The sequence below is a fragment of the Aedes albopictus genome, chromosome 2 (genome assembly GCF_035046485.1).
Source record: "Aedes albopictus strain Foshan chromosome 2, AalbF5, whole genome shotgun sequence".
In the NCBI taxonomy this organism is placed as follows: Eukaryota; Metazoa; Arthropoda; class Insecta; order Diptera; family Culicidae; genus Aedes; species Aedes albopictus.
In genome coordinates, this window is record NC_085137.1 from 363,794,678 (window position 1) to 363,812,836 (window position 18,159).

General features: G+C 35.5%; 1 protein-coding gene across 10 annotated transcripts in view; it reads right to left on the reverse strand.

The window, feature by feature from the left end:
* Window positions 1-18,159, reverse strand: part of LOC109622630 (potassium voltage-gated channel subfamily KQT member 1) — a 601,129-nt gene that overhangs the window by 345,408 nt on the left and 237,562 nt on the right. For all 10 annotated transcript variants that reach the window (XM_062852911.1, XM_062852912.1, XM_062852913.1 and 7 more), the window contains exons 7-8: window positions 14,049-14,177; window positions 13,470-13,580 (exon numbers count right to left, since the gene is read on the reverse strand). In XM_062852911.1, coding sequence (XP_062708895.1) covers window positions 13,470-13,580; window positions 14,049-14,177 — 240 coding nt within the window. The remainder of the gene's footprint in view (window positions 1-13,469; window positions 13,581-14,048; window positions 14,178-18,159) is intronic.

The window sequence follows — 18,159 nt, forward strand, 5'->3', positions numbered from 1 at the left end:
CGGACATGAAAGTTGGCTTCCAACACACGAATTTGGAAGATGTAATTCGGACGGAGCCTCATCACTTGGGCCGGGCAAGTTAACGACGTTGCCAACCAAGAGTTCGACATTCCACACGGCAGTTGGCAGAGTCAGCAGAAATCATCATGGTAACAGCGATCGATAGGTCGATGGGTCGGACGTGGTGCCCATCGCATGAGGTGCTGATGCAGCAGCTACCGGCGTACGTTCATCGGTTAGGTGTAACTTAGCTAGGGCCAATAAAGTCAGTCTTTAGTTAGTAGTAAAGAGGTGTAGACCTTTTTTTAAAAAGAAGTCCCGGTAGCAAAACTCCGAACTTGCGTTTTACAGTGTCCTTTTCAGGGCACTGATTAACCCCGTTGTGGTATGAGCTATGAGCTCTCGTTGCACTTATGCGTTCATTCCCTCTTTTAGGGCACCAATTCCTATTTCATCACCTTTCCCTTTCCCAATTCCCATCCCTTGTCCCATTCTCCCTCAGGTAAATGATGAAATAGGCTCATATGTATGGCGATGGCACAAATGTCCCAAATGGAGGATAACGTGCCTCTGGAGCCGGCCTTCTGATACCTGATTCTGATACCTGATGATTTTAGGGATTGTCCATAAACGTTTATTTTTTTTTAGATTCTGGAACCACCAGATCCCCCCCCCCCCCCCCCCCCCCCAACGTGGAATTTCGTTAATACAAAAAAAAATGTTTGGAGCGTAGTCTTTACCCCAATTCTCCCAGGTATTGCTCAAAAACTTTCCCACGAAATTACACCTGGGATTCTTCCAAGAATTCATCTAGACATTTCTCCAAAAAAATATGAAGATTTCTTTCAGGAATCCTTCCAGGGATTCCTCAAGCACTTCTTCAAGTTTCTTCAAGGAATCCCTCCAGGAATATCTCCATGATTTTGTTCAAAAATTTATTCGGCAATTTCTCTTATAATTTCATCAGGAATTTCTCCAGAAATGTTTGAACTCTCCAGCTTTTCCTTCTAGAAACCTTGTTATTTGTGAAGTGATTCTTCTTGACGATGCCTGACACAATTCCTGGAAAAATCCTGGAAAAAGGAATTTGTGGAGGATTCCCTGGAGGAATTCCTAGATGAATTCGCCGAGGATTCGCTTGAGAAATTCATGGACAAATTATGGAAGGAATTTCTGAAGCAATTTGTGGAGGAATCCCTGGAGGAATAGCTGAAAGAATTTTTGGAGGAATGCTTAAACGAGTTCCTGGAGGATTTCCTGAAGAAATTCCTGGATGAATCCCCTGAGAAATCCTGTGGAAATTCTCGGAGGAATGAGGAACCCTTGGAGGGATCTCTGGAGAAATCATTGGAGGAATCCCAGAAGAAACTCCTGACGGAATTACCCAAAGAATTTCCAGAATAGTTCCTGGAAGAATTTTCGAAAGAAGATGTAATACACATCGAAACGTCGGATGAAGGAGAATATTTGATCGTTTGATTGCAATTGCGACTGCCACGCCGAAAATTCTCCCAGCTATCTATACATATATTGGTATTTTTGTACCGTCTTTTGAGACAGATGTTGGCACATTCCAAAATGGCATAAATTTTGGCCCAAGAAAATGTCGCTTAACTTCCTAATGGGATTAAAACAATTACTCCAGAGCCATGTATTTCAGCCCCTACCATGTTATTTTGTTTATTGAGCCAGACCGAAAAATCGGTTATCCAGCTATCCAATACATCGAAAAAATCCTTGGAGAAATTGCTGGTGGAATCCTGAAAGAATCCCTGGAGAAATCGCTAGACGAATTCCTGAAGGATTCCTTGGAGAAATTCATAAAGAAAATCCTGGAGGAATTCCTGGAGAAATTCCTTCTTTTAGAAATACTTGGATTCGATTCCCACTCCGGGCGATGGAACTTTTTGCGAGGATAGTTTCTTTTCGTTCAGTCTGTACAGTCTATGGCTGAAGACAGTGTCCGTGTCTTAAAAAAATCTTGAAGGAATCTCTTGAGGAATTAGTGGAAGAATCTCTCAAAGAGTTTCTGGAAGAATCCCTTGAGGAATTCCTGGAAGAACTCCCTGGAGGACTTCCTTGAGAAATCCCTGGAGGGGTTCCCGGAGAATTTTCAAGAGGAATCCCTGCAAGAATTCTTGGAGAAATCCTTGCAGAAATTCTCGGAAGAATCCTTTTAAGAATCTTTGGCAGAATCGCTGGAGGAATTTCTGCAAGAATCCATGAAAAAATCCTGGACAGAATCCCTGCAGGAGTTTCTGGAGGCATCTCTGGAGGGATTCCTAAACGATTTACTCAAAGAAATCCCACAATAATTCCTGAAACAATTTTCGAAGGAATTTCCAAGGAAACTGACAATGGAATTTCTTGAGGACTGGGCAATCTCTGGTTAAATTCCTGGAGGAAATCCCGGAGGAATCCCAGCAGGATTACCTGGAGGAATCCCTACAAGAATTTCTGGAGAAAACCATGAAGGAATCCCTGCAGGAATTCTTTAACCTTCCGTTAGTCGCACGGTTGGCCACCACCGTCAGCACCGCTAATGCTGAATACGAAAAGCAATTTTTTTTCAACCTGTTGTACAAAATACTGCAGCGCGATCGCTCAAGGATTAACGAACCGCTGGAAGATTTTCTTGGAGGAACCACTAAACGAAGATTTTTTTTTAAGGAATCCGTGAAGAAATCCCTTGAGGGATTCCTGGAGAAATCCCTGGAGGAATTTCTGGAAAAATTCCTGGAGAAATTACTGAAGGAATGCTTGGAGGAATCCCTGGAGGAATCACTGGAGCAACCCCTGAAGGAATTTCTGCGGAAATCCGTGGAAGAATTCCTGGACCAAATCCCTGGTGGAATTCCTGGAGGAATCCCTGGAGAAAATCAAGGAGGAATTCAAAGAGAAATCCCTGAAGGCATTACTCAAGGTATATCCGGAATTATTCCTGACAGAATTTTCAGAGTAATTTTCATAGAAATTGACGAAGGAATTTCTACGGAACTCGTTAGAGGAATTCCTGGAGTAATTGGCAGATGATAATCTGAAGAAATTTCGGGAGGAATTTAAAGCGAAACTGTTAAAGGAGGTCATGAATAAATATCCCAAGGGATTCTTCAATAATGTTCCAGAGCAATCCACAGATGAACTTAAAAATAAAAGGTAGGAGGAACTTCCGAAGGAATTGGCCGAGAAATACATGAAAAATGTCGGAGTACATGCACCATGAAAAATGCATTCTTGTTACGCACAGTGTGAGCGTGTATCGCTGAGGATGGCCGAAAATGCGACTGCTGGAATGATAAATTGCCGAAAGTGTATTTAACAGTATAAGTCTTAGAACATACTGTGTTCAAAGAAAGCGAAAATTTCCGACGAAAATGTTTTTTTTTCGGCCTTGCAGTCTTCGGTGTGCAGTTGAAATTACATATATTTTCTTTGTCCGACGTTTCGATGGTCTTTGCCATCTTTCTTAAAGGTTCTATTGAAAAAATTAGACGAAATACATATTGAAGTTAAACAGGAAAAGCTACCAAGGTGTACACAAAACTTAAAGAAAAATCGTTCCTACAATTTTACAAACAATGATCAAACTAGATAATTTTACATAACATTTAAGCACTAATTGCTATTTTTTATCAGGAAAAACTTTAAAACCGTAAATTTAATTCCAGTCATAAATCTGTTTAAATATTGTATACAAGTTCTGTGGGTTGAAGTTTCCTATTGGGTCTCATTTTCGGTAGTGTTAGTGTTGTCAGTTATCACTGGCGCAGCTAGCTTTTCGTTTTTTCTTACCCGCTCTCCTAAACAAACACAAGAAAGAGAAGGATGGAAGAGTGGGCACAGGCCCCCTCTTTCATCCCGCTCTTTCTTTTGTTTATCAAGGAGAATGAGTGGGAAAAAAGAAAAATCTAGCTACGCCAATGCCAGTTATCTGCCTATCTACGTGGTTTGTTTTGGTTCTAGCCTTTTATCATTATCATCCCGTCTGTGTTGATGATGTGACAAACTTCCAGGACGGGGAGAGCGGAAAACCATCGATGGTCAAAAACTTCCCCACGGATTCTTTCAAAAAATCATCCATGGATTGATTTGGAAATTCTCTTCAGAAATTTATTTACAAATTCCTATTATTAAACAAATTCCACAAAGAATTCTTTCAAAGCACCTTGCATGATTTACTTCCTAAACTCCTCCGTTTTTTCCAACAAATTATCCATGAATACGAGCAAAAAATTCTCGAGAGATTCTTTCAAAAATTCGTTTAGAGAGTTCTTCAGAATCGTCATTTGACATTTATCCAGAAATTTCTCCAGAGATTCCTTTAATAATACTTTCAGCGATGCCTTCAGTTCAGTGTTTAAGAAAATGTTTCAAAAGTTCCTTCAAAAATTTGTACCGGGGTACTTTAGAAATTCTTTCAAAGATTTCATCAAAAACTCCCAAAGCAACTTCCCATTTCTCTTAAAATCCCACTAGCAATTCTAAAAGTTTCATTGAAAGATGTGTAAGAAAGGCATGCATGAGTTTCTGCAGAATTTTCTCCAGGGATTTCTTTGGAAAATTCTACAGAGATTTACCCTATTTTGCGGGACTTGTCTAGATTTTTTTTTGTCGTAAAATCTTTTGTAAATTGCTTTAAGTATTCTCTCAAACGATTTTCCAAGTAATTATTCCAAAACTTTCTCCGGGGTTTGCTTTAGAAATTGCTCCAGAGATTTTTGAAAATTTGAATTTCTTTCAAAAAATCTTCCATGGATTTCTTTTATTATTATTATTATTATTTCTTTATTATAGAGATTTTCAGCCCTAGGCTGGTTCATCTCTTGGATTTCTTTTAGAATTCCTCCAGGGAATGTAAAAAAAAACTGTGTGATCCATCCGGGATTTTTTAAAGGAATTTCTATAGAAACAGCTTTCCAAAAAAATTTCAGAAAATCTCACATGGCATTTATTATAAATTAGATTAATAATTTTTTGACTAACAATTCCATATTTTCCTACAGAGATTTATTTTTACAAATTTCTCTAACAACAACTTTGAAGAAACTTCCACAGATTTTTCAATAATTCTTTCATGAACCTTCGCTGAAACCTATTCTAGGATTTCTTTAAAAAATCCTTCACGAGTTTCTGAAAAAATCTTCCATGGAACCTTTGAGATTTTTTTTCAGGGACACCTTTGGCAACTTCTGGTAGATTACATATTTAAAAAAAAATCATACAGGAAATCCTAAAGAAATACAGTCACAAAATTTTCTAGGGATTACCCTAGACTTTAGAATGTCCTCCAGAAATTTTTCCAAAAACTCCTTAAGAAAGTTTTAAAAATGTTGCATGGGTTCCTTTAGAAAATACTTCAAGAATTCCTTGCAAAAAACCTGACATAGATTTATCCAGAAATTCATCTACGAATTTCTTCAGATTTTCAGATATTATTTTATTCAGAGATTATTGTCGAAGCATTCATCTAGAAAACCTTCCATGAACTTTCTCAAAAATACTCCATGTTTTTAGAAAAATAATTCACGGATACATTGAACATCAGAAATTCAGAACTGCTGTTAATTTTTTCCAGAAGCTTTCTAAATAATTTTCTCTAAGGATTGCTTTAGAAGTTCTACAAGCGATTATTAAGGAAATTTCCCAAAATTTCTTCACATTCCTTTAGTCATTCCTTCAAGTAATTTCTCTTCCAAAAAATGCTCCAAGGATTTCTTGAGAAAGTATTAGAAAATCCTTCTATGATTTCTTCAAAAAAATTTCTATAAAATTTTTCAGAGATTCTAATAAGGATTTATAAGGATTCTAATGGAAAGGCAGAAAGACATTCTTTCAGATATTCCTGTAGAAATTCACACAGAGATTTCATCACAAATTCCGCCGTGTGTTCCTATATGTATTTTCTCAGAAATTCGTACAGGATTTCCTTCAAGCGTACCTTTAGGAATTTCTCTTTGGATTCATCCAGGAATTCATTTAAAAAAATGTTTAGAATTTAAACTAGGGGATTCCCGAGCAGAAGCGAATAACAACAACATAAGGAGTTGTGTTATTTGGGCAAAATAACTGAATAATAAAATCGATTATTTTCAAGTTATTACCATAACATATTTTGTTATAAACTTGCCTGTTATAAGCGGCAAAATAACAAATTCCATAACAAAAAAATGTTCCTGGAAAACCATTTTAATAACTTGTTTTGTTAGTTTCAATAACAACTTAATAACAGTGAATTCGGAAATATTTCCATAACCAATTTTGATATTAATATGTTATTTGATAGTAATCGGAGAGCAGAATTTGCTTTGTTATCAAACTAGTTACTAAATAAGTTATAATACTTAGGCCGATGAAAATATTATTGTTTTATGTCCAAGACCTATCATCAGGTACGAGGGGGTGGGGAATAAATAAGGAAAAAACAAAAAAAAACTATTAAAAATTTAAAAATTATATACACTATCGAAATAGTTGTTTAGGTAACGAGTTGCGAAAAGTTGATTTTTTCAGCATGAGTCGTACATTTATCCAACGAGGCTTGCTGACTCTGACGTAAGAAATATTTTCAAATAATCGAAGAATACTATATTCAGCTTTTTATTCTATCTAAGAGATTTGAAATCGCAAGATTATCAAACTTTAGTACCGTAATCCGGGGTATCATTGATCAGCGGGGTAACATTGATCGGCTTGACCCACCTCATGAAATGTTCAAACAAACATTTTACATTGAATCAGTTTCTACTATAGAATGGTATATCGTAATCTGCTATCATTTAGCTATTAAATGACATGCAATTTATGAAAATTGAATTTCATACACATTGAATTAAATCGATTTTTCCATAACTGTGTTTCGTAACGCAATGAGATACATTGTCAAACATTTATGCTTGGCGTGAATACTAGATACAATATGAGGTTCGAAATCACTGTATTACTTCAATATGATATCCTAGAGTAGGATTTAATAAACGAAACTTTTATGAAAATGCTATTTTTCAGTAAAATATATGATTTATTAAAGGTAAGCTATCAATTCCTTAAGCCATTGCCTACCTTTAGGCGTTATTCGTGGTTTAGAGGATTTTAGTCCTTAAATAACTTAAAAAAGTACATTATTTGTGAGAATTTGGACAACATATTCGAAACCAGCGACTATGAATTTAGTAAGTAAGGGTATTTTCAACAAAAAAGTAAATTGATCACTGACATGATCAATGTTACCCCAAATCAACAAAATCAAAAATTAGATTAAAAAACCTTTTTAAATATATTTTAAAGTTTTACAATACTTTTTCGAGTAGCTTAACACATACTCAGAGGGCCAGTACTTCTTTTAAAAATATAAATCATGTAATGTTTGCTTTAATAAGAGAATTATTCAAGAAAGACAGATAATTCTGATCAATGTTACCCCGGATTACGGTAATTACAATATTATCAAATAGGATGAGCTTCGATTTCCACCTGTAATTCATGTACTGTTCTACTTAAATTGTTTTCGGAGCACGGTTTTGAAATCACCACGTGTATTTGAAAAAAGTTTGATCGTCGATAGCAATTTGTGACTTTTGTTTTGTTTTTTTAGCGTAGAAACTGAAGAATTTTTAGAATGCTCAACAGTTTTGCAGGAAATTTTTGGGATATTGGAAATATTGTACAGATTATTACAACTTTTCTGGACATTTTGTTTTAATTCCTCCGATTTTCCCTGGATTCTAGAATTATGTCGAATATTCCTTCTGGATTCTACAAGGATTCCACCAAAAATTTTGGTATTATTTCTCCTGAACTTCCTCTGATGATTCCTACAGGAATTTCACTAGAAATGTTTGCAATATTTTTTTCTAAAATTCCTCTATTTATTTCCATCAAAAACTCCTTTTGTGTTTGTCAAGTGACTTTGTCATAAAATTTTTCCAGAAATTCGTCGACAGATTTGATCTTAACTTTTCCATAAATTACGTCAAAAATATTCCAGAAATTTCTCCGAGGGTTTTTGACGGAATCTTTCATGGATTTTCAAAGACTCCTCTAGCAATTCCTCCAGAATCCTGCATAGAATCACTTCAAGGATTTCTTCAGAATTCCCTGTGATCATTAGTCCTGAAGTTCATCTTAAAATTACTCTGAAAATTTCTTTAAGGATTTCATCAGGAGTTTTTCCGAATGTTTCTCCAGGTGTTTTTCAAAAGATTTTGCCAAGAATTCCAAACATTGCTCAGAAGAATTACCTTCGGAATTTCTTAGAAAATTGCGCCAGGAGTTCTCTTGAAGACTTCTCCAGGGATTAATCGAAAGGTTCCTCCAGAATTTTCAAGTGCTTACCGGAAATTACACTAGTTTACAAAATAAATCGAAAGTCGTGAACTTCTGTCAACAACCAAAATTTTCGAAGTATAATTTAGCGCTGATTTCGAAACCGTGCTTCAAAAAATTTAAAGTTGAACAATTTTTGAGTTTTAGCTCAATATTGAGTTTTACAACTTCTTAAAATATGGAATTAACTAAAATTCAAATATCTTGCGTTTTGGTAAACCAATTTTAAATCTTTTCCCATAAATTAAAAGCTGAATATAATACCATTCGATCATCTGAATGCAGGTTTTGCGTCAGATTGATGAAATTCAAGATATTGACGAGTTTTGGGGACAATATCCTTAAATGTTTGCAAAATTTCCAAAAATATATGAAGAAATGTATTTTTTTTAATAAGAAAAAAAAATATTTAAAAATTCTTTCTCAACGTTTATTTGACATATTATATGAAGGCAAGTTACAGTAAAAAATTCAGCTCAATCAGAGTATTGATTACGGAGAATGAGATGTGTGAAGTGAGCGACTTTGCTTAAAAATAGAACAAAAATCGATTTCAAATCATCAACCTTGTATGGAAAGTCGAAAAAATTTCCGCTCTACTGTAATTTTTTTCCTTCGCGTTTTCGAACTCAGGGCATGGTTCTATACCAAAAACGATCATCCGCTTACCGAGTTCAAAAATGTTGTAAACTAGTGTTATTTAAGGAATGCTTAAAAGCAGTCGTTCAGAAATTTCCTCCTGACTTGAATACAAAAATGGAACAACACAAAGGGACAGGTTATAATCGTCGAATTGTTTCTGTGATTTCAATATTTGTTATTGTTGTATTATTGCTGATAAGTTGACCAATAGTACAAAAAAACATGTTATTTAAATGTAATTTAGTAAATGTATGTCAATAGCTTGATTATAACAAAATGATATTGTCCAACAAAATTTGTTATGGAAAAGCTATAAAAACAGGTTATGTCATTTCGTAGTTATTTATTTGGTATTCTCCTCTGCTCGGGTTTGTCCAGGATTGTTTTCCACAAATATCTCAAAAGGTTTTATAAGGTATTCCACCAGGGGGTTCCAGGTGTTTTTTCATTAAGATTTTTTTTATATTTTTTTAATTATTTCTGAAATTTCTTCAGCAGTACATTCGGAAATATCTTTGGAGACTTTTTCTATATTCCTAGAATTATTTCCGAAAATTCTGCAGGAATTTCTTCAAAAGTTGGATTCTTTCGGAAGTTTTACCAGCAGTTGTTCAGGAATTGCTCAAGCGGTCCCTTCAAAGATTCCTCCAGGAATTCATTTATGGGAATAAACCAGTGAAGGAGCGGTGACATCGGGAAATCATGACTACACCAAAACCTCCATTTAGGTAATGAGTCGGGACTGCCTAAATAGAATTTTTACCTAAATGGATTCATTACCTAAATGGATTCAGTTCATTACCTAAATGGAGTACAAGGTTGCAAAGAAGTTTAACTAGGGAGAGTGACTTGAATAGGAGATTTAAAGATGGTCATGCGGAGTTTCAGAGAACTTTCAAGGGAGTCGCTGGAGGGGAGGGGCTTCAGGGGCGTTTTCGGGGGTTTTGGAGGGTCTCAGGTGAGAATTGTCATGCAAATGACTAGCTGGGCACAGAACACAAAAAAAACCCTGAAAAATTCCGCCAGACTGAAAAATTGTTGAATGTCGGGTCAATGTCGGGTAAATTTTTATCGTATGTTGGGACACTGTTGGACCAACATCGAACAACTGTTGGGTCTATGTTGGGTTTGGTGGCCAAAATAAAAACAGGTGAATGATAGGTTAATGTCGGGTATGACGTCATCAATCTTAAGTACTCCAACTGTTCTGAACACAACCAAATTCTATTTAGGTTACGTTACCTAAATGGAGGGACCTAAATAGATTTTACCTAAATGGAGGTTTGAGTGTAACAAGTTCTGATTTCACCATGGCATTGGAAATAATTCATCACACATCTTGTCAGTAATCTGCTGGAGCATTTCAATTACATTTCTATGAAATTTTGAAATTCAATCAGCTGAGTACACGACAAGATAGTATAAGGCATCTACCAAAAACTATCAGGAATATATAATAATTCTCGGTGAGGATGTCATAAAAATTGTAGAAAGTAGTTTGTTAGAAAGCTTTGAGTCTGGCGAATGGGCAGTTTGCATGCATCCGCTAAACATATTGTCATTGCTAAGGGATCTGTAAAAAAATATCGCCAGGGAAACACCCCATGTACTCCGGTCGTCGTGATCATCGACAAAGCGAGAAAAATTTATGAAAAATGTTTGAAAGGAAAGTATGATATTAATGAAAATATATAAAACCAAGTACATACATATGTCATGAGGCATGCTTTGGTGCTATTATGGATGCTGTACAAAACAATTGATGGATACCTGAGCAGAAGGGAATAGCAACAGCATAATATAATGTGTTATTTTGGAAAAATAACTGAGTAACGGAAAGAGTTATTTTCATGTTATTTACATAACATATCCTGTTCTAAACTTGTCTGTCATAAGCGGCAAAATAACAAAAATTATAACAAAAAAATGTTCATGGAAGACCTGTTTAATAACATGTTTTGTTAGTTTCAATAACAACTTAATAACAGCGATTTTTTTTAAATATTTCAATAACAAATTTTGATATGAATAAGTTATTGATAACAATCTGTAAACAAAATTTGCTTTTTTTCTGTTGCGGATAGGAACTTTTCCAAAGTCCCATACGAATTCAATGGGATACGCAACAATAGCATCCATTGTTAAATGTTTCATTCATAATTGCGACGCTATTGTTGTCGCAAGCGATTTATTATCGAAAACAGATAGACACAATAATTTTCGTTTATTTTCCAAACAACTGATGAAAAACTCTCCAGTTAGCCTTGTGGTTAAGGCTATGGATCGTCAATCCGAAGACGGCGGGTTCGATTCCCGTTCCAGTCGGGAAAATTTTCTCGATTCCCTGGGCATAGTGTATCATTGTACTTGCCCCACAATATACAAATTCATGCAATGGCAGGCAAAGAAAGCCCTTCAATTAATAACTGTGGAAGTGCTCAAAGAACACTTAGTTGAAGCGAGGCAGGCCAAGTCCCAGTGGGTCAATAGAGCCATAAAGAAGAAGAAGAAGAAGAAAAACTACCGACGTTTAGAAGCCCTTTATTGGATGGTTTATTGTTTAAAAGATTAATTTACATTATTACCTCATTGATTGACACATTTATCCAAGTTTAGATTCACTGGAATCGATGCAGTGAAATCAATAAAAATAAAATGTTTAAAAATAATAATCAATAGAGTTCTTCTTCTTGATGACTTATTTTTTTTTACATTTTTGTCGAAAAAGTGTTGTTCGTCCTTGAATTCCACCAGTTGATCCAAAAAGTTTCATAAAATGGCTAACACTCTATTACACTCTCTATATTCATATTCATACGTAACTGAAATTGGGACATAAAAAAACAGGTATACTTTTCAAAGTGCTTATTAAACAAATTGATAAGTTGGCTCTGTCACAGTTAAAACGTTATGTCAGAAAGAAGAGGAACTGATGACAAAATAATATTTTCTCATACAGTTCCTCACGGAATGATGTCAACAACGAAAAGCTCGAATGGTGTAGTTTTGATTGCAAAGCTAGTTATGTTGTAATATTAATGATCAAATGTTTGTACAGTCTCAATGACACAATGATAACTGAACTTGTGCTACAACGAAACATGTTATTGAAATGTAGTTAAAGAAAATATACCCAGAGCACGATCATAACAAAATAAGATTGCCCAACAGAACATGTTATGGAACGATGATGACTTAATAAGTTAATAATAACAAACCGAGATATAAAAACAGGTTTTGTGATTCCGTTGTTATTATTTTGAGGCTAAAATATAAACGACTCATAGAAAATTAATCATTTTCCATACCAAAATCAGAAATTGCCAATAAATAAGTAAGGGTGGGAGCAATAATAAACTATAAATTTTCCATAAACAAATCAAAAAGTGCATAAATAAATCAAAATTTCCCATAAATAATTGATTTTCGAGCAATAAAAAATGTCGGAATTTCCACAAATAATTCAAAAATTTCAATAAATAACTACATTTTTTCCACCAGAAAAGTTTAAATTTTCCATAAATAAATCTGATTTTTCCATAAATAATTCAAAAATTCCCAATTGAAAAACATCAAAAAAGCAATTGAAAATTTAGCAATATGTACGAAACAATGTGTACAGTAAAAGTTTCGGCTGAGCCATGCGGCGAAGCCGCATAGAGGATTGAGGAACTGAGGCGGCAGAAGGCCGCCGAAGTTTCCGAAATCCGACGCGCCGTAACTGCGTCGATTCGGATCTAGGCAATCCACAGATCCAAGAATTTGCCCGGTAGAATGCGAACAGAGATGTTATCCCTTTTCAAAGTCCGACGAGCGTTAGCGAGTTCGGACAGCAAGCGATTGTCTGTTAAATTGCACACATAGTTTCAGTCTTTCTAGCATAATAGTTCTGTGATGTAGTATGTTCGAAATTTTTTGTTGGAAAAAATGTAGTTTTTTATTGCAATTGTTGATTTATATTTGGATATTCTGGCATTTTTTATTGCTCGAAAATCAATTATTTATGGGAAGTTTTGATTTATTTATGCGTTTTTTGATTTGTTTATGGAACTTTTATAGTTTATTATTGCTTCCACCCCTATTTATTTATTGGCAATTTTCGAATTATTTATGGAAACTTTTGAATTTATTATGGGGCGTTTAATTGGCTGCCTTATTTTGATATTTTCCTCTGCTCGGGTATGAAATGCTCTGCGTGTAAAAAGGCTGAAAACTCCTGCATTATATAGTCATACATAATACATACATAACCTGTGCGTAACACAAACTGAAAGTTTCAAACTGATTGGATATTAAAAATTCGACCATTATAAAATGCACATAAAATCGAGGGTCCACTAAATCGAGGTATACCTGTAGTACCAAATGAAATTTGCTCTGACGCTTACAGCAATTAATCGATTCCGTGGCTTACATTCGCTATTCATAACAAACTTTTCACCTTTCATGCTTGTTTTATTCAACGAACCAGTTTTGATTTTTCAAATTTCGATACCATTACTTACCGCTGGCAGGGCAAAGAACGAGATTCCGAGTAAGGCGCAAAACGAGGCAATAATTTTCCCTTGCCACGTTTCCGGTACCATATCGCCGTATCCGACGGTGCACAGCGTTATCTAGTAGCGAGCGGGATTCCATTCCATTCAGGTGTAGCGCGTTGATTTGGCATTTCGGGCCCAGGGACAGTGAGTGGTGTCGACAATATTCCAAGCAGCGGGGTGTTTTTGCGATTTTTCGATGGTGGTACAAGTACGCGGTTATATTGAACAGCAGCACAGCGTGAAGAGATGAGTTGGAAGAGATTATTTCGGTCGGTTAGAATTCGGTCAAATATTGATACTCTAGTCAGTTTTTTGGAAGACCTCCATAGCTGGAAGCCTTCCAGAAAAGTGATGGAAGTGGGATGTGCCTTGATTCAATTTAGACACTTGAATGTTTTGTACCTCACGTGGCGTCGGTGTTATTGGATGATATTGGACATCCTCCGGTGTTGAATTATTTTATGAAAGTGCAAAACATTCAAATCCAACTCGCAATGCATATTTTAAAGCAACATAGAAATATTTGTCTACAACGATACTTACCACACCCCACCACAAGGCTTGAGCAAAGTTATTGAATTTGGTTTCCTTCACATCCTTCTCCATTAGATACACTAAAAACGAGGCAAAAATAAGGCCCAGGAATCCTATGTACAGTGTTGTTATTAGTTCCTGGAAAACAGAGAGAAGCATTATTTATTTTAAGATTGACATGCAGTTAGAACAAAGAACGAACCATACATTTATTAGTTTGTGGCAAATTATATCTTGACTCCTCAATCAAGTAACAGAAATCGAAAACTTGAAAGGGCTCATACTTCAAGGTTTGGATATTTGCTATGGCCAGTAAGATCATTAGAAATGTTTTAAACTTAGAATTCAAACTTGATTCGTGTTCCATCAAATTATTGTGATCTTCAATATCTGAATTATTTGAGGGCAGCTCTCATAATTCTTCATTTATTGCAGCAGAACACCGAACTACACACGCTTCACACAATGCTACCTATCAATTTCAGTAACTATTGTTCAACTTGTTCCGATAAACATCCATAAATCAATTGAAAGTCAGTTGGTGTCCATATCTCAATTGAACAAAAGTGTGGATCGCCGCCTTCGACAATTTACACCAGGAGATAGCATCTTGTGAATTCTCAAATGTCTTAACCAGTAGCTGACTGGACTGACTGCCCGCCCCAAGAACTCTACGCACCACAGAAGAATTTTCTCAAAGTGCCATAAATTTCCATGAGTCGGACTGATTGTCGCGCTGAGGTACGTCGCGCTCGAACAGTTCATTATCTAAATTGCTATCGCATCGGCCATCGGTCACTTGCTGTGCTGCGCTGTGCCCCTACTAGTGCCACCCAGTCGTTTTTGTGTGGCAGAAATTATAGTTCTTTTAATTTGCGATATCATGATCATGAGTTGGCATTTTATACCGAGTTAGCCAAGCGATCCGACGTTTTTCTGCCCGAGAATTGGAAAATAATAAAGACATTGAGTTATATTAAGTGTCCAGATGGTCTGTCTGTGATTCTTCAAGTTATGCTTTCCAGGATTATTCCTGGACTTGGCTTTGGTACTCTTCCTAGAATTCCTTTCAAGATTTTTTTTCAAGGAATATCTTCTGTGTTTTCTTCTGACAGTTGTTTTACTATTCTCCCAGAAGTTCTTTAACAGATTTGCGTTTCTAAGATTCCTTGAGGGTTTTTTGAGTCTCTTCAGAAAATTCTTCTTGGATCTCTCTTTCAGAATATTTTTTATATTTTTTTCAGTAAGACTTTCTAGGATTCCTCAAGATATCTCAAACTCTAACAGAAGGGCCTTCTGATATTTCTCAGATTATTCTGGAAAAATTTTCAGAAATTCCTTTTGATATTCCGCCTCATATTTCTTCTGCCATTCCATCACAAGTTTCTTCTCAAATTTCTCAATGAACTCATGCTGGGATCCCTTGATCCTTTGAAGCCGGATTTTTTCCAAGCGTTATTATAGAGTGTTTTCGACGATATTTCTGTAGTGTTGGTGCTCAACAGCATAAACAGGGTAGAATATGATGCAGAATATTTTTTTTCTGGATAACCTAGGTCATCCAAACTGTTCTTGAGTTCAGATCCTAAAGTCTACGGGTGTAACCTTAATGTCTTCATCATTCTAAGCTAAGATTTGTAATCTATCATGTCCAGTGAGTCTTCTGAAAGTTCAATATGGCGAAAATATATAAAATTATTCTAGTAGATTGAAGGACTTCACTATAGAACCTGACTGTCCCAAAAGGTTTATAATAATATCTAATATACTTCAGATTGGTCTAGTAACCACGGTTGATTTTGTAGAGAAATTTCAAGAGCTTCGCGGATCCCAGCAGATTATGCAGTGCTATTATTTATGGCGAAAACACATAAAGTTATTTTTGTAGATTTGAAGTACTTCATTATAGGACAGATTGGACGACCTCGAATGTCCCAAAGGTTTATATTAATATCTAGTAGTCTTCCAGGTCCAGTGCGGTTGATTATGCAACGAAACTCAGTATATCAGATATGGCTACTATTACGAGTGTAGACCTGAAGTTTTGAATTCCAAGATAGTTTGGCTGACCTGGAATATCCCTAAAGTATCTTAAAATGGTTTTTAAGGCTTCAAGAGCTTCACGGATCCCAGTAGATTATGCAATGTTATTATATATGGCAAAAACACATAAAGTTATTCATGTAGATGTGAAGGACTTAATTATAGGACAAACAACTATGCAAAATTTGGAATGGAAGTTAGTATGGGAAAACGTACTTTTATGCATTTTTCTCATGAGTTGAATTCTTTTGTCTAATATCATGTAGCTAAAGCGTAGCCTAGGATATGCCGAAAAACTTTGCCGAAGACCGCTAAGTGATCCGACGCTTGTGAAAAAAGTTATTCGCTTGGTAACTTAGACCAAACATTGAGATTTTATTATTGATGATATTCCTTTACATGTTAAATGTTAAGCACCACTAGGAAATCTGTACGTTATAATTTTTTTCACAAGTGTAGGATCACTTTGCGGCCTTCGACATATCCTAGGGTATACTTCAACGACATTAGTTAGATCTTTTTAGTCAAAAAACTTCAATTTATGAGAAAAAAGCACGTTTTCCCATACTAAATCCCATACAAATTCCAATCGCAATGCGAAATACAGGGAAGCAACCAATCGCTCTCAAATTTTGCACAGTTGTTTTGGACGCTAAAAGGAATCGAAAGAGCTTTGTTCCAAAAAACCGACTTTGTTGACCCAGTCTAATAAATATGAACGTAACCCATATCCAAATTCAACTTTTAGAACTGGTATGTCCGGTCGTATCTCCTAACTTAATGGTGTTCAGGATGTTCTAGGTTGTCAATAAAGTATTAAATACAAATATTCCCCTTTTTCCTTAAAGGAGAACTAAATTTGCAACAACTTTGCCGAAGGCAGTATTCTGTTTTATTGAATGTGTGCTTATACAGTCGTTTTCATGTTGGGGTCATATATGACCCCTCGGATTTCCTTCTAGGGTTCCTCTTGGAGGATCACTTTGAGGTTGTTTCAGAAATTCCTAGTTAGCAACGCCTATGTGGAAATAATTATAGTAGTATCCAAGCAAAAAAAATAAATTATCAAAAAGTTCCGGTAGAAGAACTTCTGTTAGTAATCTTAGCTATGAATATGAAAGGATTTCTGAAGAAATCTTTGAAGCAGTTTCTGCATTTCTATTAGAATTTCAATTTTTACAGGAGTTCCAATGAAAATTCATAGAAAAATACATGGAATATTTTTTAACAATTTTGGAAAATTTTCCTAAAAATATAAAATACCTAGGAGAATTTTTGAATTAAACTTTAATATGAAACTGTAACCACTATAACTTTCTTCTTAACGAAGAATTTCAATAGGAGTTTACATATTAAATTGTCTAAAGATAGATGAAGTTGCTACAGGTTCGATTTTGAGATTCTTCGATAGTTCTCCTTTGAATGTTTAATATATTGAACATTCCTGAACCATCCAAGTCTACATTTACGTTTGCTGTTTTCAAATGACATAATTAAACACGAGATATGATTCCCTTATTGATCCAATAGGTCATCGGAGACCTCTTATGAACGTGTGTTGCGCTTGTACTACTGTTTATATTTTCTGAATCTCTCGATGGATTGTCCGAATCCGTCCTTACAAAATATGGTTACTCGATATAATCACCACGGGTGATTTTCAATTGTTTTTATCGCTCTTAAAAGCACCAATACTTGAAAGTCTGTAAAATGTTTGTTATGTCAACGTAGACAATTTGGACGATCTTATTGAAGTCATGCCTTGACTTCATAAAAACCGTGGATTGATTACAATGAGCGTTATTTGCATGCGGAAAACAGCGGTTACTTCCAGAAACCAGTACTGCACCGAACAGGAGTAAGTAAATTCTTCGAATAGATTCCTGAGTATCCGGGATGGCCTGGTTGAAGTCAGGCCTTGAGTTCATTGAGCTGTAATTAAACTGTAATCACATGCTTTACCTATATGGAAGCTCTGCGCTAGGGTGGCCCACACTTATATGAAAAACAAAAAATTAAGAAATTCCAAAGCTTACCTCCTAAATCAGTTGTTTTTGACTCCCAGAAGCTACGTTCA